The 24,391-nt window shown below is 37.9% G+C and overlaps 1 protein-coding gene across 2 annotated transcripts in view; it reads left to right on the top strand.

The window, feature by feature from the left end:
• The window catches only part of BAZ1A (bromodomain adjacent to zinc finger domain, 1A), a 134,606-nt gene that overhangs the window by 45,323 nt on the left and 64,892 nt on the right, over nt 1-24,391 (top strand). For both annotated transcript variants that reach the window (XM_011959454.1, XM_011959453.1), the window contains exons 3-7: nt 11,697-11,798; nt 15,524-15,611; nt 20,412-20,546; nt 22,221-22,320; nt 23,006-23,172. In XM_011959454.1, coding sequence (XP_011814844.1) covers nt 11,697-11,798; nt 15,524-15,611; nt 20,412-20,546; nt 22,221-22,320; nt 23,006-23,172 — 592 coding nt within the window. The remainder of the gene's footprint in view (nt 1-11,696; nt 11,799-15,523; nt 15,612-20,411; nt 20,547-22,220; nt 22,321-23,005; nt 23,173-24,391) is intronic.

Raw genomic sequence — 24,391 nt, 5'->3', positions numbered from 1 at the left:
AGACTTCCATTGGTGAATCCTACTTGTGACATCTGTAGGAAGTTTACTACAAAGTATGATTGAATTTGGCCATAGGAGCAATCAGTCATAATTTCCTGACTAAATAGACTGTGCCGTATCCCTTGTATACAGTTAACTTGGAATAGACCCTTGATATGAGAAAAGTGAATAAGCTGATCAATTATTTTTGTTTTTTTGTTTTTGTTTTTGAGACAGGGTCTCACCCTGTCACCCAGGCTGGAGTGTGCAATGGCGTGATCTCAGCTCACTGCAGCCTTGACCTCCTGGGTTCAAGCCAGCTTTCCTAGTAACTGGGACTACAGGTGCACAGCACCCATGCCCAGCTAATTTTTTGTATTTTTTGTAGAGATGGGGTTTCATCATGTTGCTCAGGCTAGTCTGGTATTTCTAAGCTCAAGCAATTCACCCACCTCAACCTCCTAAAGTGTTGGGATTACAGGCATTGAGCCCGCACGCCTGGCCTAATCAATTATTTATTCACAGGATTTTTTTGTTTTGTTTTGTTTTTTGAGACAGAGTCTGACTGTCGCCCAGACTGGAGTGCAGTGGTGCGTCTCAGCTCACTGCAAACTCCATCTCCCTGGTTCAAGTGATTCTCCCACCTCAGCCTCCCAAGTAGCTGGGATTACAGGTGCATGCCACCACACCCAGCTAACGTTTGTATTTTTAGTAGAAATGGGGTTTTGCCATGTTGGCCAGGCTGGTCTCAAACTCCTGACCTCAGGTGATCCACCTGCCTTGGCCTCCCAAAGTGCTGGGATTACAGATGTGAGCCACCACACCTGGCCTATTCACAGGTATTTTTATTTTTATTTTTGTTTATTTTTGTTTTGAAACGGAGTTTTGCTCTTGTTGGGCAGGCTGGAGTGCAATGGTGCGATCTCGGCTAACCACAACCTCTGCCTCACGGGTTTAAGCAATTCTCCTGCCTCAGCCTTCCCGAGTAGCTGGAATTACAGGGATGTGCCACCACACCTGGCTGATTTTGTATTTTTAGTAGAAACGGGGTTTCTCCATGTTGGTCAGGCTGGTCGCGAACTCCCAACCTCAGGTGATCCTCCCGCCTTGGCTTCCCAAAGTGCTGGGATTACAGGCGTGAGCCACCCCGCCTGGCTCACAGTTATTTTTAACTAATTTGTCTATGATTAAAGAATCTCAGCCTTCACTATACATCAATATCATAAAATACCTATTTGTTTGTGGATTGCTACTGCTGTATGTAGACATCATCAGATACCACAGGAAGGGTGAAACATAGCTGTTTTTGGACCTTACAATTTCTAAATTCCCTAATTTTTAAAAATTTTCTAATTTGAGTAATAAATTGACTTCCAGGTAATTTTGCCTGCCATCAAAACATAATGTGGATTTTCTCATGTTTCTGTAGGTTGTTTAAAGAAAAGGGAAGGGAACAAGTACTTATTCATTTATTTTTATTCATTTATTCATTAACATTTTTTCATTTAGGCTTATAACAACACTCACATAAATTGTTTTATTTCTTATAATCATTCTGTAATGGTAGATGGACGTATCCTCATATCACTTAGTAGAAATGGAAGTTCGGAGTTAGGAAATTTACCCAGCATCACATAGCTCATTATGTCTACAAGATATATGCAGTGTTGTCAAGATGTCAGTTCTTCCCATCTTGATCTGTAGGCTTATACCTACTTAATAGGTAGGTTCAATGCATTCCCAATCAAAATCTCAGCAAGTTATTTTGTGGATATCAGTAAACTGATTATAAAGTTTATATGGAAAGACGGGAGACCCAGAATAGCCAACACAGTATTGAAAAACAAAGTCAGAGAACTGACACCACCCAGCTTCAAGACTTACTGTGAAACTACAGTAATCCATAAAGTGTGGTATTGGTGAAAGTATAGACAGATCGATCAACAAATCAGAATAAACACTTCTGAAATAGACCCACATAAATGTAATCAACTGACTTTTGACAAAGCAGCAAAGGCAAAACAGTAGAGAAAATAGTCTTTTCAATCAATACTGCTAGAAAAACCTGGATATACACATGTAAAAAAAAAAAATCTAGACATAGACTTTACACTTTTTACAAAAATTAACTCTAAATGGATTGTAGACCTAAGTGTAAAACCCCTAGAAAACATAGAAGAAAACCCAGATGACCTTGGATATGGTGATAGTTTTTTAGATATGACACAAAAGGCATAACCCATGAAAGAAGTAATTGGTAAACTGGACTTCCTTAAAATTATGAACACTTTTACTCTGCAAAAGACATTGTCAAGAGAATGAGAAGTCAAGCCATAGAGTGTTTTGCAAAAGATAATCTGATGAAGGATTGTTATCCAAAATATACAAATAACTCTTAAATCTCAATATTAAGAAAATGAGGGCTGGGCACCATGGCTCATGCCTGTAATCCCAACACTTTGGGAGGCCAACGGGGGGTGGATTGCTTGAGCTTAGGAGTTTGAGACCAGCCTGGGCAACATAGTGAAACCCCCATCTCTACCAAAAAAAAAAAAAATTAGCCGGGCATTGTGGTGCGGGCCTGTGGTCCTAGCTACTTAGGAGACTGAGGTGGGAGGATGGCTTGAACCCAGGAGGTGGAGGTTGCAGTGAGCTGATTGAGCCACTGCCCTCCAGCCTGGGTGACAGAGCCAGACCCTGTCTCAAAAAACCCAAAAAAACGAGCAACCCAATTGAAAAATGGCAAAAGATCTGAACAGGTACCTCACCAAAGAAGCCATATAGATGGCAAGTAAGCATATGAAAAGATGTTCAACATCATATGTCATTAGGGAATTGTAAATTAAAACAACAATGAGATATTACTGTATACTTATTAGAATGACCGAAATCCAGAACACTGACAACACCAAATGCTAGTGAGCGTGTGGAGCACCAGGAACTCCATTTATTGCTGGTGGAAATGAAAAATGGCATAGCCACTTAGGAGCTCAGTTTGGCAGTTTCTTATACTACCAAACATACTTTTATATGATGTAGCAATTGCGTGCTTTGGGATTTACTCAAATGAACTGGAAACTTACATTCACACAAAAACCTGCACATGGATGTTTATAGTAGTGTTATCTGGAACCTTCAAAACATTGAAGCAACTAAGATGTCCTTCAGTAGGTGAGTGGATAAACTGTGGTACATAAAGACAATGGAATATTACTCAGCACTAAAAAGAAATTAGCTGTTAAACCATGAAAAAACATAGAGGAAATTTAAATGCATATGTACTAACTGAAAGAAATGTACTATATATTTAAACTCATGTGGGTATATGCCTATATACATTATACAATCTGAAAAGGCTCCATACTGTATGATTCCAACTGTGACATTCTGGAAAAGGCAAAGCTATGGAGACAGTAAAAGAATAAGTGATTGCCAGGGGTTTTCAGAAGGGAGGGATGAATAGTCAGAGCACAGGGGGTTTCTGGGGCGTTGAGACTATTGTGTACAATACAGTAGTGCTCCCCTATCCATGGGGGTATGTTCCAAGACATTCAGTGGATTCTTGAAACCACAGATAATACCAGACTATATACACTATGCACAAATTTCATTTTCCTTCTTCACAATTTCATGAATAGAAGACTCATTCTTATCATAGATTAACTTAGGAAACTCAGCATACAATTTTTTATTCCTTATTAAGTCCAGAAATTTTACCTTTTCACTTAAAGGAAGCACTTTATGGCTTCTCTTTGGCATATACACGGTGTATACAGTGTGGATATGTAGGACAAATGGAAGATTCATGTCCTGGGTAGGATGGGGCAGGACGGCATGCAATTTAAAACTTATGAATTATTTATTTCTGGAATTTTTTTCTTTAATGTTTTCAAACCACAAGAGGGTACCTGTCATTATCTACATTTGTGAAAACCCATAGAATTATGTAACACTGAGAGTGAACACTAATGTAAACTGTTGACTTTGGGTGATAGTTATGTGTCAATAAAGTTTAGTAATTTAAAAAAATGTATATTTAATGCCCTTTTGACTATTTTTAAATTTAAAAATAGTTAAAAGGGCATCAATTACATTCACAGTGTTGTACGACTATCACCACTGTTTACTTTGAAATAGAAATTTTGTATCCATTAAGCTATAACTTTGTTTTTCTCCCTCCTCCCAGCCCCTAGGAACCTCTGATCTACTTTGTCTCTTTGAATTTTCCTATTTTAGATATTTTGTATAGATAGAGATAGGTTATGTTTGCCCTTTTGCATCTGGCTCATTTCACGTAACATGTTTTCAGGGTTCATCCATGTTGTAGCACAATTAGGAACTTCATTCCTTTTTGTGGCTGAATAATCCATTGTATGTGTATATCACATTTTGTTTATCCATTCATCTATTGATAGGTATTTGGATTGTTTCCACCTTTTGGTTACTGTAAATAATGCTGCATTGAATATTGGCATATAGGGATCTGCTTGAGTCCGTGTTTGAAATTCATGCAGATATATGCCTAGGAGTGGATTGCTGGGTCGTATGGTAATCTATGCTTAACTTTTTGAGGAGCTGCCAAACTGCTGTTCCCAGCAGCTGTGCCACTTTACATTCTCACCTGCATTATCAGAGGGTTCCAGTTTCACCATACATTTGCCATGAGTTGTTATACTGTGGTTTTTAAAAATTATAGTCATCCTATCGGGTGTAAAATGGTATCTCATGGTTTTGATCTACATTTCCCTGATGACTAATGATGTTGAGTATCATTTCATGTGTTTACTGGCCATTTGTATATTTTTTTGGAGAAATACCCATTCAAGTTCTTTGCCTGTTTTTAAATTGGGTTGTTTGTCTTTTTGTTGTTGAGTTATAGAGTTGTGTTTTTTTGTTGTTGTTGTTTTGTTTTGTGTTGAGACAGACTCTTGGCTCTGTTGCCAAGCTGTAACGTAACAGCACAATCTCGGCTCACTGCAACCTCCGCTTCTCAGGCACAAGAGATTCTTATGCCTCAGCCTCCTGAGTAGCTGGGATTACAGGTGTGCGCCAACACCCTCAGCTAATTTTTGTATTTTTAGTAGAGATGGGGTTTTGCCATGTTGGCCAGGCTGGTTTCGAACTCCTGGTCCCAAGTAATCGCCTGCCTCAAGTAACCTGCCCACCTCAGCCTCTCAAAGTGCTGAGATTACAGGCATGAGCCACTGTGCCCAGCCTAAGTTACAGAGTTTTTAAATAATATATTCCGACTACCAGAGTTTTAAAACTATCTTGATATATTTGGGGGGGGGCATATTTATATTTATAAGTAAAAGTAAATTTTATTTAAAAATTGACTTCTTGGCTATTATTTAATAGGACTAGAGGAGAGTTTGGACTGCATTTTAGAAACAATATTTTGTTATATAAGATTGAGGTAAAGAGGATTAGCATTTTATCTCCTAGTCTTTCTCTCTGAAATTTTACATATGTATTGTGTCTGCTTTCAATAATTTTTTTTTTTACTCTTAATGTTTGCCGTTCAAGAAGTGGCCCAGTATGCACGTTATGCACATGTACCCTAGAACTTAAAGTATAATAATAATAATTAAAAAAAAAAAAGAATTGGCCCAGTAATGTTATATTGTTTGCTATTGTTCCTTTCACTCAAAAATTACTAATAGATTTTAAAATAAAATTTATGTGTGAATATCCTTACAACTTGGTGAGACCACACTGTGTGTAATTACTTGATACAGGTTTCCCCTGTTAACAGCCAAATAATGAAGTTCATCTGTAATCACAAATTCTCTGGAATCTGAACTAAATTGATAGACAGTCCTGACTCAAACAGTCACTAGTTTACCATCTGATTTCAGTAGCCAGATGTGCCAGGTATAGGTGAGTTTGTGTAGTTGCTTTTAGAATTTGTAAAAGAAACCAAATATGGTATTTGTAGCAGCTCGAATTAGTATGTGAATGATGCTTTCTAATAATATAATCTGTTATTGTGATTTAAAGCTATCAGGCTGCTGCCTATTTTTTACAATGGATCAAGTTTTATGGAACCATCTCTAAACACATATCAAAAGTTGAAGTACATTATAAAAAATCCTTTAGCCTGACCTGAAAATAGTACACGAATACATGAGTATGCTTTTGGTTACCTATCCTGTCCTGGTGGTGATTTGCAGGAGCACAAGGGCAAACTGTTTTAGAAACGTTTGGGACAGAGCGTGGTGGCTCACGCCTGTAATCTTAACACTTTGGGAGGCCGAGGCGGGTGGATCATGAGGTCAGGAGATCAAGCCCATCCTGTCTAACATGGTGAAACCCCGTCTCTACTAAAAATACAAAAAATTAGGTGTGGTAGGCGGGCGCCTGTAGTCCTAGCTACTTGGGAGGCTGAGGCAAGAGAATGGCATGAACCCAGGAGGCAGAGCTTGCAGTGAGTAGAGATCGTGCCACTGTACTCCAGCCTGGGCGACAGAGCGAGACTCTCAAAAAAAAAAAAAAAAATTACAAAAAATTAGCCAGGCGTGGTGTCACGTACCTATAGTCCCAGCTAGTTGGGAGGCTGAGGCAGGAGAATTGCTTAAACCCCAGGAGTCGAAGGTTGCAGTGAGCCAAGATTGCACCACTGCACTCCAGCCTGGGTGACAGAGCAAGACATTTTCTCAAAAAAAAAAAAAAAAAAAAAAACAGAAGTCTGCAATAATGTGTATCTAGCTTCAAAATATTATATGTACTTTCATGCAATGTAGTCTAGCTATCATTATAACTTGACTAATTATTAGTAAGATAATGGAATCTGAGTGTTATTTTTAAAGAAGCAGACCTAATTGTTTTGCTATTTGTAGTTCCATGGATGGAAAATTAATGTGTGAGAAATAACATTAGCATTTTAAATTTTTTTATATATATCTCTCTCACCATAAGTAACCACCTGTGCCTAATCAGTTAGTGGGTTGTCATTGTAGAATAGTTATGAACACAATTTGATGATTTCTCTTAAAAGAAACCTTTATATTGAAAGTATAGGAGTTTTTTTGGTCATTTCTGTTGCGCTGATATAGAAAATTGTTTAATTTTTTATAACTTTATTGTCAAATGTTCATAATATATTAGGAAAAACAACTTCTATTATGGCAAAATCAAAGTAGAATTAAAATTTACATATATAACTAGGCATATTGAAATAAACATTTGTGAAATTTTGTTGTGAATAAATAATCGGAATGGTGTTCTGATTTTATAAGTACAATATTTGATGTTTGCTTGTTGTAGAACTAAACACAGGTCTACACTTGTTGGTAATAAAATGGTGAATCACCATCATGATTGAGATCACTAAATTCAACTTGATTCAACTATTTAGGCCAAGGCTTTGGGTAGCAAGAAAAAAGATTAAAATGTAAGTTCTTTTTAATATTATCCTTGTAGTTTCTATCTTGTAGGTGAATTCATATTATAAGAAGCAGTTTTTCTTGGTCTCCAGTAATTGTGCTTCTTTGGGAAGAATGCAATTAGGATTTTATTTTATATAGAATTTTGCATAAGTATTATAGATAGCAAAGCCCCAGTAAGAATATTTTCACTGATTAGAAAAAAATTTCTATTTATCTTCACAAATGAATTTCATGGTACAGCAAGAACAGTAAAAGATAATTCTTTGCACATATAAACTCTCACATTTTACAGCCTTAAATCCATTAAGATATAGTCTGGGGCCAGGTGCAGTGGCTTATGCCTGTAATCCCAGTACTTTGGGAGGCCGAGGTGGGTGGATTGCCTGAGGTCAGGAGTTCGAGACCAGCCTGGCCAACATGGTGAAACCCTGTCTCTACTAAAAATATCAAAAATTAGCGGGCATGGTGGCGGGCACCTGTAATCCCAGCCACTCGGGAGGCTGAGGCAGGAGAATCGCTTGAACCCAGGAAGCAGAGGTTGCAGTGAGCCGAGATTTGTGCCATTGCACTCCATCCTAGGCAACAAGAACAAAACTCTGTCTCAAAAAGAAAAAAAGATAAGCTCTGGTACGGTAGCTCACACCTGTAATCCCAGCACTTTGGGAGGCTGAGGTGGGGGCATTGCTTGAGCCCTGGAGTTATACATCAGCCTGGGCAATGTGGAGAACCCTGTCTCTACAAAAAATACAAAAAATTAGCCGGGCATGGGTGGCACATGCCTGCAGTCCCAGCTACCCAGAAGATTGAGATAAGAGGATCACTTGAGCCTGGGAGTTGAGGCAGCAGTGAGCCATGATCGTGCCATTGTATTCCAGCCTGGACAACTGAGTGAGACCCTGTCTCCCCCAAAAAAGGTCCATATACAAGTTTTCTAGACTCTATACCAATATCTGAATACTCAGTTAGAATCTAAATTTTTAGGAATTACTACTCACATCTTGGTTTTCTCTCCTGTTAGTATATTAATTATTTTATAATTTACTAAAATGTGGGGAAACTAATTTTTTTGTGTATTTAATTGGTTATATAAAATATATTTATATGTTAATATATAATGCATAGTAAAATATATATTTATAACATTTGTAATTAATATTGCCACTGGTAATAATTTTAAGTGCAACTTAATATACTTGATCAATCTCTTATGTATAAAATGGTAGTGGTTAGTGCTAAGTTGAGACCTATTCAAAAAGTATTAAGTTAACTTAATTCTCTTGTTCTTAAACTGCTGCTAAATTCATTAAAACTCATTTGTTTTTCCTTTATTTCAAGAAATTTTCTGTCTCTTTTTTTTTTTTTTGAGACGGAGTCTCACTCTGTTGCCCAGGCTGGGGTGCAGTGGTGTGATCTCAGCTCACTGCAACCTCTGCCTTCCAGATTCAAGCAATTCTCCTGCCTCAGTCTCCTAAGTAGCTGGGGCTACGGGCACAGGTCACCAAGGCCGGCTAATTTTAGTATTTTCAGTAGAGACGAGGTTTCACCATATTGGCCAGGCTAGTTGCAAACTAACGACCTCATGATCTGCCTGCCTCGGCCTCCCAGAGTGCTGGGATTGCAGGTGTGAGCCACCACACCTGGCTGAAATTTTCTTATTGAGAACTCCTCTCATTGCTTCGTTTGTTTTTTATTTTATATTATTATTATTATTATTATTTTGAAGACGGAGTTTCGCTCTTGTTGCCCAGACTGGAATGCAATGGCACGATCTCGGCTTACTGCAATCTCTGCCTCCCGGTTCAAGCGATTCTCCCGCCTCAGCCTCCTGAGTAACTCGAATTACAGGCACACACCACCACACCTGGCTAATTTTTTGTATTTTTAGTAGAAATGGTGTTTCACCATGTTAGCCAGGCTGTTCTCCAACTCCTGACCTCAGGTGATCCACCTGCCTCAGACTCCCAAAATGCTGGGATTACAGGCATGAGCCACTGCGTCCAGCCTGTTTGTTTTTTGAGACAGGGTCTTGCTCTGTCACCCAGGCGGGAGTGCAGTGGCACAATCACAACTCACTGAAGCCTCCAGTCACGCTCAAGTGGTCCTCCCATGTCAGCCTCCAAAGTAGCTGGGACCACACACACATGCCACCATATCCAACTCGGTTTTGTGTGTGTGTGTGTGTTTTGTAGGTTTCCCCATGTTGCCCAGGTTGGTCTCAAACTCCTCAGCTCAAGTGATCCACCAGCCTTGGCCTCACAAAGTGCTGCGATTACAGGTGTGAGCCATCACACCCAGCCAGCATTGCTTCTTTACATTTAGAGTTCTCTCTTTGATCTGTTCTCTTGGAACAGTGCTTTTCATACCACAGGTTGTTATGGCCCCATGTAGGTTGTGAAATTAACTTGGTAATGAACTTTAATAGAATAGAAAATACTAGATATTCTATATAGTACAGGTGCAGATTTAAATACATCTACTGATTTACATATATACTGAGTCTTAGTGTAGAGATACTTGGCCTTCCAACTTAGAATGTAATGCTATTGTAGGTAAATAGTGTTACTCGTTTAATTGTGTCATATCCCTTTTGTGTTAAACACTTCCCCTGCTTTGTGTGTGCTATATTTATGTAACTTTAAATCTGATTCTCATTGTCAGTGCTTTTCTTAATCATCTTACCATATCATTTTCTGCTCTTCTCTATGACCCCCACTTACATCCTCTTTACATTCACAGAGGTGGCATTTTCAGAATCCTACCTCTTCTCTCTATTGCTGCTACTTCCATTTAAGTCCATGCTGCAATCAGTTCTCAGTAGCTTTACAACTGGTATTCCTGTTTACACTCCTGCCCCAGATTGTCTTTTCCACATAGCAGCCAGAGTGATCCTTCTGAAGTGTAAGTTAAGTTATTATCACCTTATTATTAAAAATCCTCTAGTGACTTTATTCAGAGTAATATCCAAAGCCTTGTAATCTGGCACTGCTGCTACATCTCTGAATCTTTTTTCATTTTCCTAATTCATTTTGCTACTTTTGTAAATTGTGCATGCCAGGGTTTTTACTTCTTTTCTCTTTTTTTAGAAATTCATTTCCCCAAGATTTTTCATGAGTTGCTCCCTTGGTTGTTGTTGTTTTTTTTTCCGCCCTCCAGATCTCTGCTTAAATATCAACCTTTTTGAAGGCATACTCGGTCAGCTTATCAGAGATCACTCTATAAAAAGTGGCGCCCCCACCCTGTACTCTGTTGTCTTCATAGAACTTATCACTTCTCCTGTTGTATATGTTTTTGTTTGCTTGTATCTCCTCACTGTTTCTATTTTGTTGACTACTGAATCTTCACTATTTAGAGGAGTATCTGGCACACTGCAGACTCGTAACTATTGAATAAATGAATGAATACACCCTCAAAGAGAAGAAAAGATGTGAAGTTGATGGGGGGTAGGGATTAAATGTGTAGTCTCTTGGCCAATTTAAACTACATTGTCTCCATTTTTATTCTTGGATTATATAGCTGTAAAGAAAGTTTAAAAGCAAATCCAAGAACTGTTTTTTTTTTTTTTTAATTTTTTACTCTTTAAACTGGGTACTCTATGCTTCATCTCTAGTTACTTTCTTCACCCAAGGACAATGTATTGAATGAGTAGCTAAAATACCTACCTAAAACAAAATAGTGCTTTTTTTCTGCTTTGGCTAATAGAATGGTGGAGGCAGGGATCAGTAACTTATAAAACCCTAGTTAAAGTGAAAATACATGGCCACATACAGTGGCTCATACCTATAATGCCAACACTTTGGGAAGCCAAGGTAGGAGGATCTCTGGGGACCAGGAGTTTGAGGCTGCACTCAGCTTTGATGATGCCATTGCACTCCAGCCTGGGTGACAAGGCGAGACGCTGTCTCTAAAAAACAATAAAAATTTAAAATTTTGATATATGTGGCCAAGCACAGTGTCTTATGCCTGTAATCCCTGCAATTTGGGAGGCCGAGGTAGGCAGATCACCTGAGGTCGGGAGTTCGAGACCAGCCTGACCAATGGTGAAACCCTGCCTCTGGCAAAAATACAAAATTAACTGGTGGTGCATGCCTGTATCCCAGCTACTTAAGAGGCTGAGGCAGGAGAATAGTTTGAACCCAAGAGGTAAAGGTTGCAGTGAGCCAAGATGTGCCATTGCACTCCAGCCTGGGCAACAAGAGCAAGACTCCATCTCAAAAACAAACAAAATTTTTGAAATATGTGATTTTGTTATAGTGTATTCTTACTAGGTTTCCATTTAAAATTTCATTTTCCAAATTATTAACTGACTTGTCTTTTCCCTCCTCTTTTTAGGAAGAAAAAAGATGCAATTGATCCCTTACTATTCAAGTATAAAGTGCAACCCAGTAAAAAAGAATTATATGAGTCCGCTATTGTTAAAGCAACACAAATCAGGTAAAACTCACTATCTTCTCAATAGTAGTTTAAAGTAAAATAATTATGTAAGATTAAAAAGGTCTGATGTAGAAGAAATAGGAAGTACTGTGATTGCTTTCCTTTTAAAAAGTAAATGTACATTTATATGTTCATAGACTGATTAAAATAAATCCTAAGAATCTTGATGAAGGCCAGGTGCAGTGGCTCACGTCTGTAATCCTAGCACTTTGACAGGCCAAGCCAGGAGGATCACTTGAGGCCAGGAGTTCAAGACCAGCCTGGACTATGTGGCAAGACCCTGTCTCTATTAAAAAAAAAATCCTAATGGACTGATTGAGCCCTTTGTTTAGATGACTAACCCCAAATAGTCTTCTATCTGAAGAATTAAAAAGGGTCCTATTTATGAAGTACTTTTCATGAGATAACTCAATTTTTAATATTAATGAAGGTGCTTATAAATGTTAATGTTTGTAGTATTCATTAGACAAACATTTGATCAGTTTTTTCCTATTCATTAAGAAAGTTAAATCATAAAAAATGAATATCTTTAAAAAGTTCTTGTTTGAGGCCTAATCAGAGGAGACAGAAGTTAATATAAGAAGTTGCTTTAGTGAGTAGTTAATACATAAAATAACTAGCTTTAGGTTATACAGATATATTTTAGGAAAATCCCTATTGTTGCCTGTTGGGTTTAGGCTCTTAGTCATCTGAAAGTAAGAAGATACCAGCCAGCTATCAACCTGCCACCTAGGAGTCAGTCTTGCATTTCATTTAATGTAAAATAAGTTTTGCTTGTGTTCTCATTGCTTTTGTTCCATATATATTCATGTGTCCAAACAAAAGTGGTAATAATAATATAAGTATTAAAAGAATCCGGAGATAAATACATCACTTTCTGTGGCTGTATTGAGGTATGTGTGGTTTGTTGGTTTGTTGGTTTTGGGGGGCTCGTCATTAGTTTAAGATCTCTAGAGCACTCTACATTTTACTGTATATTCAAAAATAATATTCCAAAACTAATGTTTGATTATTCAAACTTTTAAAATTGTGTTTAGTTTATGGGCTCATGAATAGCACTGTTGAGACTACAGATATTTTCCTCATTCACAGTTGAGTTTTTTTCTTTTGCCTTTAGTTCAGGATGTTATTTACATAATGTAATTCCCTATTTAATATTTTTCATTTTTCTATTTACTTTTTGACTTATACTTTATTCTGCTAGACCATGGTTACAGTCTTGGTTAGCTCATTTTTTTCCTAATTGGTAAGCCAAAGAATTACAAGGTGAGAAAGTTATACTTCATAATAAAAGACTTAAATGACTTATAGGTCTTTGTTAGCGTCAAAAAATAGTACAATGCTATTTTTTTAATAAAGAGATGGTAATATTCCTCTAATAAAGAAGAAGACTTGATATGCTAGAGTAGTATTGACATGTAGAACTTTCCTTTTTTTTTTCTTTTTTGAGACGGAGTCTTGCTCTGTCGCCCAGGCTGGAGTGCTGTGGCACAATCTCGGCTCACTGCAAGCTCTGGTTCCCGGGTTCACACCATTCTCCTGCCTCAGCCTCCCAAGAAGCTGGAACTACAGGTGCCTGCCACCACGCCCGGCTAATTTTTTGTATTTTTTTTTTTAGTAGAGACAGGATTTCACCATGTTAGCCAGGATGGTCTCGATCTCCTGACCTCGTGATCCACCCACCTTGGCCTCCCAGAGTGCTGGCATGAGCCACCGCGCCCGGCAGAACTTTCTTTTATAATGGAAATGTTATATGTATGCTATCCAACAGCCATGTGTCACTATTGAGAATTTGAAATGTAGCTAGAAAGAATGAGGGAACTGAGTTTTTAATTTTATTTATAAATAAACAATATGTAGCTAGTAGCTACCATGTAAACTAATGTAGTCCTTGAGGACTAGTTTCTTCAGCAGTCAACAAGTAATTAATTACCTTCTCTTTACCACCTACTGTATGGTGCAGGGATATAGCGGAGTCCTTGTTCTCATGGAGCGTTAAATCTAGGAAAAGAATATAGTCATCCTTGGTTATCTGTGTGGGAGGGAAATCTTTGGATGTTCAAGTTTCATAAAATGGTGTAGTATTTGGATATAACCTGCACACATCTTCCCGTATACTTTAAATCATCTCCAGGTTACTTATAATACCTAATACAATGTAAATGAAGTATAATTCCTTGTTATACTGTATTGTTTAGGGAATACTGACCAACAAAAAAAGTCTGTACATGTTTAGTACAGATGCAGTTTTTATTTTCTCCAAATACTTTTGATCTACAGATATGGAGGGCTAACTATACATTTTTGGGAAGGCCACTACTTAAAAATCATATATGGTTTATTCACTTACTAGAGCTTAACTTGGCTTTTTCTTGAAAGGAATACATTGAACTCAATTAAAACATTTACTTTTTTCCAGAAATACTTCTATTTCTTTTCTATTGGTTTTGTTTTGTTTGTGGTGGTGGTGGTTACTCTTGTGGTTGTTTTTAACTGGGGGGCAAGGGAGAATAAAAAACAGTATGTTTTAGAATATTAATTTTAAGCCTCTTTTAATTTTCATCCCACTGATTTGTTGGTTGTCATGAGACTTAAATACAAAATGTTTTAAAATTTGATATAAGCTATGTTCAACTTTGTTTACAATATCCACTTGATATGCAGCACTTAATATGATTTCTGGTAGTCTACTGATTTTAATTTTTCTTTTTGTTTTGTTTTGCTTTGTTTTTTTGAGACAGGGTCTCACTCTGTCTCCCAGACTAGAGTGCAGCAGTGCAATCTCAGCTCACTGCACCCTCCGCCTTCCAGGCTCAAGCAATTCTCCAGCCTAAGCCTCCCAGGTAGCTGGGATTACAGGCACCTGCCACTACCACCCAGCTAATTCTTTTTGTATTTTTAGTAGAGATGGGGTTTCACCATGTTGGCCAGGCTGGTCTCGAACTCCTGACCTCAAGTGATCCACCCTCCTCAGTCTCCCAAAGTGCTGGGATTACAGGCGTGAGCCACTGTGCCTGGCCTGATTTTAATTTTTAAGAGAATTTTAATGGTTACACTTGTAGGGGTAATAATCTAATTTTATAAAATTTGATTTACTCTCTATAGCATATTTTCCTTAAAGTTTGTTTTCTTTTTTGTTTACTTTTTTCTTTTTTTCTTTTTTTCTTTTTTTTTTTTTTGAGACGGAGTCTTGCTCTGTTGCCCAGGCTGGAGTGCAGTGGTGTGATCTCGGCTCACTGCCTCCCGGGTTCATGCCATTCTCCTGCCTCAGCCTCCCAAGTAGTTGGGACTACAGGCGCCCACCACCACCACTAATTTTTTGTAGTTTTAGTAGAGACAGGGTTTCACCATGTTAACCAGGATGGTCTCAATCTCCAACCTCGTGATCCACCCACCTCGGCCTCCCAAAGTGCTGGGATTACAGGCGTGAGCCACCGCGCCTGGCCCTTGAAGTTTGTTTTCTCAGTGGCCCCTAAACAACAAATGCATATGCTGTTTTTGTAATAGACTTTTTATAATAGATTCACTCATGTAGATCTTATAACTTCCTACATAAATACCTCTGTAAAAGTTTCTTGTAACTTCTACATAAATACTGTTAGAAGATGAAGTATCCTTTGATTCCTAGGCTTGAAATTCATGTTATAAATTTACAGAAATTACGGAGTTTGGGTTGAACTCTTTGATGCTAACACTACCCTCTTTGACTTCCTTGATTCCTGTAGCCGGAGAAAACACCTATTTTCTCGTGATAAACTAAAGCTTTTTCTGAAGCAACACTGTGAACCACAAGATGGAATCATTAAAATAAAGGTAATCAAATAATGAAATTATTTGTTGGAAGACAGAAAACAAAATGGGTAGTGTTACAAAGTTACATTGCTGAAATGTTATTTCAAAGATGATTAAAGATTGCTCTTTTTAAATCTGGAACCAATTTTTAGTACTTCTGAAAAATATTTCTTAGGTTAATTACTATTTTTAAAATTGCTAGAATTGCTAGGTGGTTCAGTTACTACCACTTATAAAAAAGATCAACAAGGACAGGTGAAAATAGAAAATTTAGAAAAAGAAAAGTTATCAAGTGGGGCAGCTATAGTTTCCTAATACCTGTAGTGTGGTTCTGACTTATGAAGAATAGACAGATTCAAAGAACAATGCTAAACAGAGCCTACTAGATGAGAGAACAATGTATAATAAAAAGAGCATTGGCTGGGCACCGTGGCTTACTCCTACAATCCTTGCACTTTAGGAGGCCAAAGTGTACATATTGCTTGAACCCAGGAGACCGGCCTGGGAAACATGGCGAACCCTGTATCTACAGAAATTACAAAAATTACCTGGGTGTGGTGGTGGTAACTGTAGTCCCAGCTACTTAGGAAGCTGAAGTAAAAGGATCACCTGAGCCTGGAGAGGTCAAGGCTGCTATGAGCTGTGATTGTACCACTGCACTCCAGCCTGGACAACAGAGTGAGACCCTGTCTCAAAATAATAATAATAATAATAATGTATCATGCTAATACTGAGCAGAGAGATTATATTTTGTTAATAACCATTAAAAGAGGAAAAAGTCAAGTTTTAGAGATTTCACATTGCATACCAAGTAAAAAGTTAAATGGTAAAACTCAAAGTAATTTTTTTTTTTTTTTTGGTTGAGATGGAGTCTCGCTGTGTCACTCAGGCTGGAGTGCAGTGGCCGGATCTCAGCTCACTGCAAGCTCCGCCTCCCGGGTTAACGCCATTCTCCTGCCTTAGCCTCCCGAGTAGCTGAGACTACAGGCGCCCGCCACCTCGCGCGGCTAGTTTTTTGTATTTTTTTTAGTAGAGACGGGGTTTCACGGTGTTCGCCAGGATGGTCTCGATCTCCTGACCTTGTGATCCACCCGTCTCGGCCTCCCAAAGTGCTGAGATTACAGGCTTGAGCCACCGCGCCCGGCCCAAAGTAATTTTTTAAAATGCAAAATATTCAACTTTTATTGGGATAAAGACACACTAAGTAAAAAAAGCAATAGAATGGAGCCTCATACCTGTAGACCCAGCTACTCCTAAGGCTGAGGTGGGAAGATCACTTGAGGGCGGGATTTCAAGTCTAGCCTAAAAAAAAAAAAAAAAAAAAAGCAGAAACAGCACATACTTGGGGCCTGTCAGAAGGTGGGAGGAGGGAGAGGATGGGGAAAAAATAACAAATTGGTACTTGCTTAAAACCTGGGTGATAAAGTAATCTGCACAACAAAAACCCCATGACACATGTTACCTATGTAACAAACCTGCAAATGCACCCCTGAACTTAAAAGTTTAAAAAGGCAGTAGAATGGGTTAAAGAGATGTATGCATTTGTCACAAATCATCTCCAGCATGTGTAAGATTTGTGCATTTCACTGTATATAAATGTTTAAAAAGAAGAGAAACTTAAAACAATGAGTTTATGCGAAAAGTTAACATTTCAGGTCTCTAGAGACAAGATTGATTAAAAAAATGGACACTTGGTTAACTATTGGAATAATAAAGTTAAATCTAACTCAAAAGAAATGAAACAAATTTTGATGTTAAACATGACGAGGTACTTAGGAGAAATAGAAAAAAAAATACCAAGGATGAGACTGAGCATAAACATAGGTTTTAAAATGTAATGCGTAAGTGAGCCAAGATCGTGCCAGTGCACTCCAGCCTGAGCAAGAGGAGACTCCGTCTCAGGAAAAAAAAAAAAAAAGTCATGCATAGATTTCAAGGGCAAGCACTGGGGGAAAAATACCTTGAGTAAATACAACAAAGAGTGCAAGTTAACTAAAAAAACATATGCACCCCAGTAGGAAAATGGTCAAATAGATATGATTAAAATTCACAGTGGATGAAATATAAAAACTTGAAAACGTAAGATAGCGTCATCTGAAAAATAATTTTTAAAAAATGTGAGCATATTTATGTATCTGCCTTGATAAGATTCAATTATGCTCTATCTATAGCATTATCAGGTAGCCATATTAAATGATGCTTACAAAGAGTTTTAATGATTTAGATACTTGCAATAAATGGTTAGAACAGTGCCTGACACTTGGTAGGCAGTCGATATATGTGAATAGTTGTATATGTGTATTGTAAACAGCCAGTTGGCCAGTTTCTCTAATTTATAAAGATTTCTTACACATCAGTGAGCAAGGATGACCCAATTGGAAAATGATGATAAAAGAAAAGACATCAGCAAATATTTCACCAAGGAAAAAGTCAGTGAACATGGAAAGAAGATGAACTTTACTTAATAAATAAATGGGAATTAAGGTCACAATAAACATTTTTCACTTAGAGTGTAATAGAAGATTATTAATGGATATGCTGGTGTATTAATCCATTCCCACACTGCTATAAAGACATACCTGAGACTGGGTAATTTATAAAGAAAAGAGGTTTTAATCAGCTCATAGTTTTATGGGCTGTACATGCTTCTGCTTCTGGGGAGGCCTTTGGAAGCCTATAATCTTGGCAGAAAGCAAAGGGAAAGCAAGCACATCTTCACATGGCTGGCAGGAGAGAGCGTGAAGTGGGAGGTGCTGTACATACTTTCAAACAGCCAGATCTCATGAACAGCAAGGGGGAAGTCTGCTCCATGATTCAGTCACCTCCTACCAGGCCTGTCCTTTACCACTGGAGAGTACAATTCCACATGAGATCTGGGTGGGGACACAGAACCAAATTATATCAGCACAGCACTTTGTGAGCAAGCACACAAAGTTTGATAACCAGTTTTGGTGAGCATAGACTGCTGTTAGGAGTACCTACAAGTACACAAAGATGTGGGTCTTGTGTATTGTGCGTATGAATAAGGAACTTTGGCAATTAATGTACTAAAACGTATTTTGGCCTTTATGAGTGTATATATATTTGAGACAAAACCACCCATGTGCTTTATAATCATATTTAAGGTGCAATTCTGTAGACAATTACATAATTCTATTCCATAGATAATCCTGTTATCCCACATAATTCAGAGATTATGTGGGATGGAATATGATCATTTTAATGAAATCTTCTTTAATGTGAAATTTTGATAGATTCTTGATTTATTACATGGCCAGAGCTGGTTGAATTCTAGGTGTTTAAAGCTGTGCTCTACCTACAAAAATAATTATACACAAAATACCCTTTTCTGTTTTGTTAACTTTTTGTATTTTGTATCATTATTTTCTCACACATTTCCTGAAAGGTATTGCCGTAAATGGCACTTGTTTTCATTTGCTTGAGAGGAAGAATGATGATCTTGGCCATTAGGTCAAAAATAACAAAAAGTCTAGGGTTGCACATGGATAAAAGGTAAGCAAGACTGGGCGCAGTGGCTTATGCCTGTAATCCCAGCACTTTGGGAGGCCAAGGGGGGGCAGATCACTTGAGGTCAGGAGTTCGAGACCAGCCTGGCCAACGTGGTGAGATGTTGTCTCTACTAAAAATACAAAAATTAGCCGGATGTGGTGGCACGCACCTGTAATCTCAGCTACTCGGGAGACTGAGGCAGGAGACTCACTTGAACCTAGGAGGCAGAGGTTGCAGTGAGCCGAGATTATGTCACTACACTCCAGCCTGGGTGACAGAGCAAGATTCTGTCTCAAAATAAATAAATACATAAATAAAATTAAAATAAAAAAATTTTAAAAGGCAAATTCTAGATACAAGGTAAAAGGAGATAAACTCTTGGATTTAGTAATTATTCTAGAACCACACCATTTCTGGCAAGAATAAGATTGACTTCTGAACTTAAATTCTTTGTTTAAACTTTATAGGAATTTGCAAGTATTTCTGCTTTTATCAGGACTAGAGGGATGTAATGGGAAATTTGATACATTAAGTATTTAAGTTATTACTCTACCCTGGGAGGAAAATCTGAATAAATGTTCAGCAGTTGGAAAATGGTTAAGAAATATTTATCGGGTTAATACAGTGGATTTTTAATGTTAAATATATGGATTGATTATTAATTTACAGAGAAAATCTCACAAAATTTGTCAAAGCAAAATAAAGTATTGTATAATATATAATTTTGAAATATAAGAAACTGTACAACCATTCTTGAGGTATTTTATTATAATGTAATCTTTGAATTGTGGTTTTCTTTCTGGTAAGGCCAATTAATTATATAGTGGAAAAAGGATTGGTTAAACCAACTAAGATGTATTTTACTACACAATAATGCATAAAATGCTAATGTTTTTATCCTGATTTTTTTTTTTTTTTTTCTGAGATGGGGTCTTACTCTGTCACCAGGCTGGAGTGCAGTGGCGTGATCTCTGCTCACTGCAACCTCCACCTCCCAGGTTCAAGCAGTTCTCCTGCCTCAGCCTCCCGAGTACCTAGGACTACAGATACGCACCACCACGCCCAGCTAATTTTTGTATTTTTAGTAGAGATGGGGTTTCATCATGTTGGGCAGGATGGTCTCGATCTCTTGACATCATGATCTGCCTGCCTCAGCCTCCCAAAGTGCTGGGATTACAGGCATGAGCCACTGTGCCCAGCCTATCCTGGTCTTTTAACAGCATTAATAGTGGCCATATGACATGTAGGGCATATCTGTATATTGTTTACTAATGTGTTATTATTGTACCCTATGTCTTTGTGTTAATTAAGGCATCATCTCTTTCAACGTATAAAATAGCAGAACAAGATTTTTCTTATTTCTTTCCTGATGATCCGCCCACATTTATCTTCAGTCCTGCTAACAGACGAAGAGGGAGACCTCCCAAACGAATACCTATTAGTCAGGTAAGTAGAGAACTGATTAAAACTACATTTTCACTGTTAGTAAAACAGTATTCAGAATCAAGAAGTATGTTTGTCTCCCCTCACATCCATAGCCTAGAGGAAGAAACTCATTACCTCACCAAAAAATATGTGAGTATGTACTATATGTTGATAACTGCTCAGCAATGAGGCTTGTAGAAGTTTCAGGTGTGAATTAGATATGACTTTCATACCACAAGGATTTTATACCAAAGTGGAAGCAAGCACATAAGCAATTACTGAAATGTAAAGCAGGGAGTAAACTATGGGATTGAAGTATAAAATAGTAATAAATTCTGACAGGAGGAAGTTATAGGGGGGTTTTAAAAAGCAATAATGCAGCCGGGCACAGTGGCTCTTGCCTGTAATCCCAGTACTTTGGGAGGCTGAGGTAGGTAGACATTTGAGTCCAGGAGTTCTAGACTAGCCTGGCCAACATGGCAAAACTCTGTCTCTACTAAAAATACAGGAGCCTGAGGCACGAGAATTGCTCAAACCCAGAAGGCAGACAGAGGCTGAGGTTGCTATGAGCCGAGATCATGCCACATTGCACTTCAGCCTGGACAACAAAGCCAAGACTCTGTCTTAAAAAACAAAACAAAAAAACCCTACACAAGTTAATTAGGTTAGAGACATTATTCTTAGAAGAAATAAAATAAAAATAAAATTTGACATTGGCCACAAGAATGTTTCTGGTATGTCTTTTTTCTACATCTTTCATATTTGATATTTACACCATCTAGTTTATAAAGTAAGCTGAAAGTTTGTTTTTCTAATGCATTTTTAAGGCTCTTTCTATGTATTGCCAATTTTTCCTGAGATATTCTTGTAATAATTTATAGAGCTACAGAGTTAACTCATGTTCTGTGTATTACTAAGATTAGAGTTATTAACAGTCCAGTTGCACTTTTTTTTTTTTTTTTGAGATGGAGTCTCACTCTGTCACCCATGCTGGAGTATAGTGGCACAATCTTGGCTCACTGCAACCTCCACCTCCTGGGTTCAAGCAGTTCTCCTTCCTCAGCCTCCTGAGTAGCTGGGGCTGCAGGTGCGTGCCACCACTGCCAGCTAATTTTTGCATTTTTAGTAGAGATAGGGTTTCATCATGTTGGCCAGGCTGCTCTCGAACGCCTGACCTCAAGTATTCTGCCTGCCTTGGCTTCCCAAAATGCTACGATTACAGGCATGAGCCACTGTGCCCGGCCCAATTATACTTTAGAATAAAAACTCATTTTAGACTGGGCATGGTGGCTCACACCTGTAATCCCAGCACTTTGGGAGGCTGAGGTGAGTAGCCCACTCGAGGTCAGGAGTTCAAGACCAGCCTGGCCAACATGGCAGAACCCCGTATCTACTAAAAATACAAAAAAAAATTAGTTGGGTGTGGTGGCACGTGCCTGTAATCCTAGCTACTGAGGAGGCTGCGGGACAAGAATCACTTGAGCCCAGGAAGCAGAGGTTGCAGTGAGCCAAGATCACATCACTGCACTCCAGCCTGAGGGATACAGCGAGATTTTGTCTCAAAAAAAAAAAAAGAAAAGAAAAGAAAAAAAATCATTTTAGTATAAAGAAAGTGTAATTGGTGAGAGTTTTAAATTTTTTGCTTTTTATTCTTACTATAAGAACCAGGCATACTATTGTGGTTTGTTTTTTTAGGAGGACAATGTTGCTAATAAACAGACTCTTGCAAGTTATAGGAACAAAGCTACTAAAGAAAGAGATAAACTTTTGAAACAAGAAGAAATGAAGTCACTGGGTGAGTTTTAACATTCTTTCCAAAAGCTGATTAGGAATAAGAAAGAATATTTCTCTGTGCCTGAGTGGGGGATGTTTCTGAAATGGCATGTTTCTGGTTAATTGTTTTGAAGTGCAGTTATTTTTTCTATCAGATAACTATTGTTTATTTGTTTGCTTGTTTTATAAATAAGACCACTTCATCTCTTAAAATTTCACAGTCTTGCATATGCCCTATTAAATTGCTTAGTGTTAGATTAAGCAGAAGTTTGAGTTTCCGGGGCTTACAAACTGGGGCTATTTTGTTTGATTCACAAAGCCTTTTAAAACATTGCTTCCCAAACTTGAATATATATATGAATCACTTGGGGATCTTGTTAAAATGAAGATTCTAAATTAGTAGGTCTGGTTGGGGAATGAGATTCTGCATTTTTTAACAAGGTGATGATAACCTTGCTGCTGGTCTTCAGATCACACTTTGGGTATTAGGGCTTCCAAAGGCACATATATGTTTGTCCCAGTACTGTAGTTTGTCATAAACTTAGCCAATTTGCTTTTCCTATTTTAATCACCTGCTGGCTCCCTCTAGGAATTTTGAGAGTCTCTACTAATCTCATTTATTTCAAGGATTCTGTTGTTATATCAAAAAAATTGCCAAGTGTTATTTTTTGTCTATATATAGTTCTAAGTTTGATTTTTCTCCACAGCTTTTGAAAAGGCTAAATTAAAAAGAGAAAAAGCAGATGCCCTAGAAGCAAAGAAAAAAGAAAAAGAAGATAAAGAGAAAAAGAGGGAAGAACTGAAAAAAATTGTTGAAGAGGAGAGACTAAAGAAAAAAGAAGAAAAAGAGAGGCTTAAAGTAGAAAGAGAAAAGGTATTCATTTGAGTATACTAGCTATACTCTCTACATATAGTACTGCTACTTTACGTATCTACCTCCATGGTTGATTTTCAAATGCTTTTCTACTTTCATTCACATTTATGGATATGCATAGAAAGCTGATTGGTTTATCTCCCTTTTGCTTTGGAAAATTTAACATGCCTTTACACGTCACTTAAAACCTCTTTTAGAACGCAGTTCTAAATGATTTCATTGTTTAGACTTCCAAATTTAGGGAAGATTATATATAAAAGTTTATATGTAAAACTTTAAGAGGTAAAATACACAGTTTGAAAAATAAAATAGGCTGGGCACAGTGGCTCACGCCTGTAATCCCAGCACTTTGGGAGGCCAAGGCAGGCAGATCATGAGGTGAAGAGTTTGAGACCAGCCTGGCCAGCATGGTGAAACCCCATCTCTACTAAAAATACAAAAATTAGCCAGGCATGGTAGTACACACCTGTAATCCCAACTACTAAGGAGACTGAGGCAGGAGAATCGCTTGAACATGGGTGGAGGTTACAGTGAGCCAAGACCGTGCCACTGCACACCAGCCTGGGTGACAGAACAAGACTCTGTCTCAAACAAACAAACAAACAAACAAACAAATAAATAAATAAGTAAGTAAGTATTACTGTGTTCTTATCCTATTTGAAAAATAAGGTGTAATAATAGTGTTTCATCAAATCTTTGATTGTGGTCTTGAGTGGTACATATTCCTTAGAGAATTCTATAGCTGGTTTCCTCCAAAGTCAGTCATTTTCAGAGATTTCTTGGGATATTCACAAGTAGCCTTAGAGGATCATGTTACATGCTCCGTGCTCATTTTAGTTGTCTGTAGTCTCCCTTGAATTTTTTTTTTTTTTTTTTTTTTTTTAATTTCTAGGGTACATGTGCACAACGTGCAGGTTTGTTACATAGGTATACATGTGCCATGTTGGTTTGCTGTACCCTTTAACTCGTCATTTACATTAGGTATTTTTCCTAATGCTCTCCCTCCTCCTGCTGCTCACTCCACAACAGGCCCCTGTGTGTGATGTTCCCCACCCTGTGTCCAAGTGTTCTCATTGTTCAATTCCCACCTATGAGTGAGAACATGTGGTGTTTGGTTTTCTGTTCTTGTGACAGTTTGCTCAGAATGATGGTTTCCAGCTTCATCCATGTCCCTGCAAAGGACATGAACTCATCCTTTTTTATGGCTGCATAGTATTCC

The sequence above is a fragment of the Colobus angolensis genome, unplaced genomic scaffold, assembly GCF_000951035.1.
Source record: "Colobus angolensis palliatus isolate OR3802 unplaced genomic scaffold, Cang.pa_1.0 Scaffold494, whole genome shotgun sequence".
Classification (NCBI taxonomy): Eukaryota; Metazoa; Chordata; class Mammalia; order Primates; family Cercopithecidae; genus Colobus; species Colobus angolensis.
This window is presented reverse-complemented; position numbering and strand designations above follow the sequence as displayed.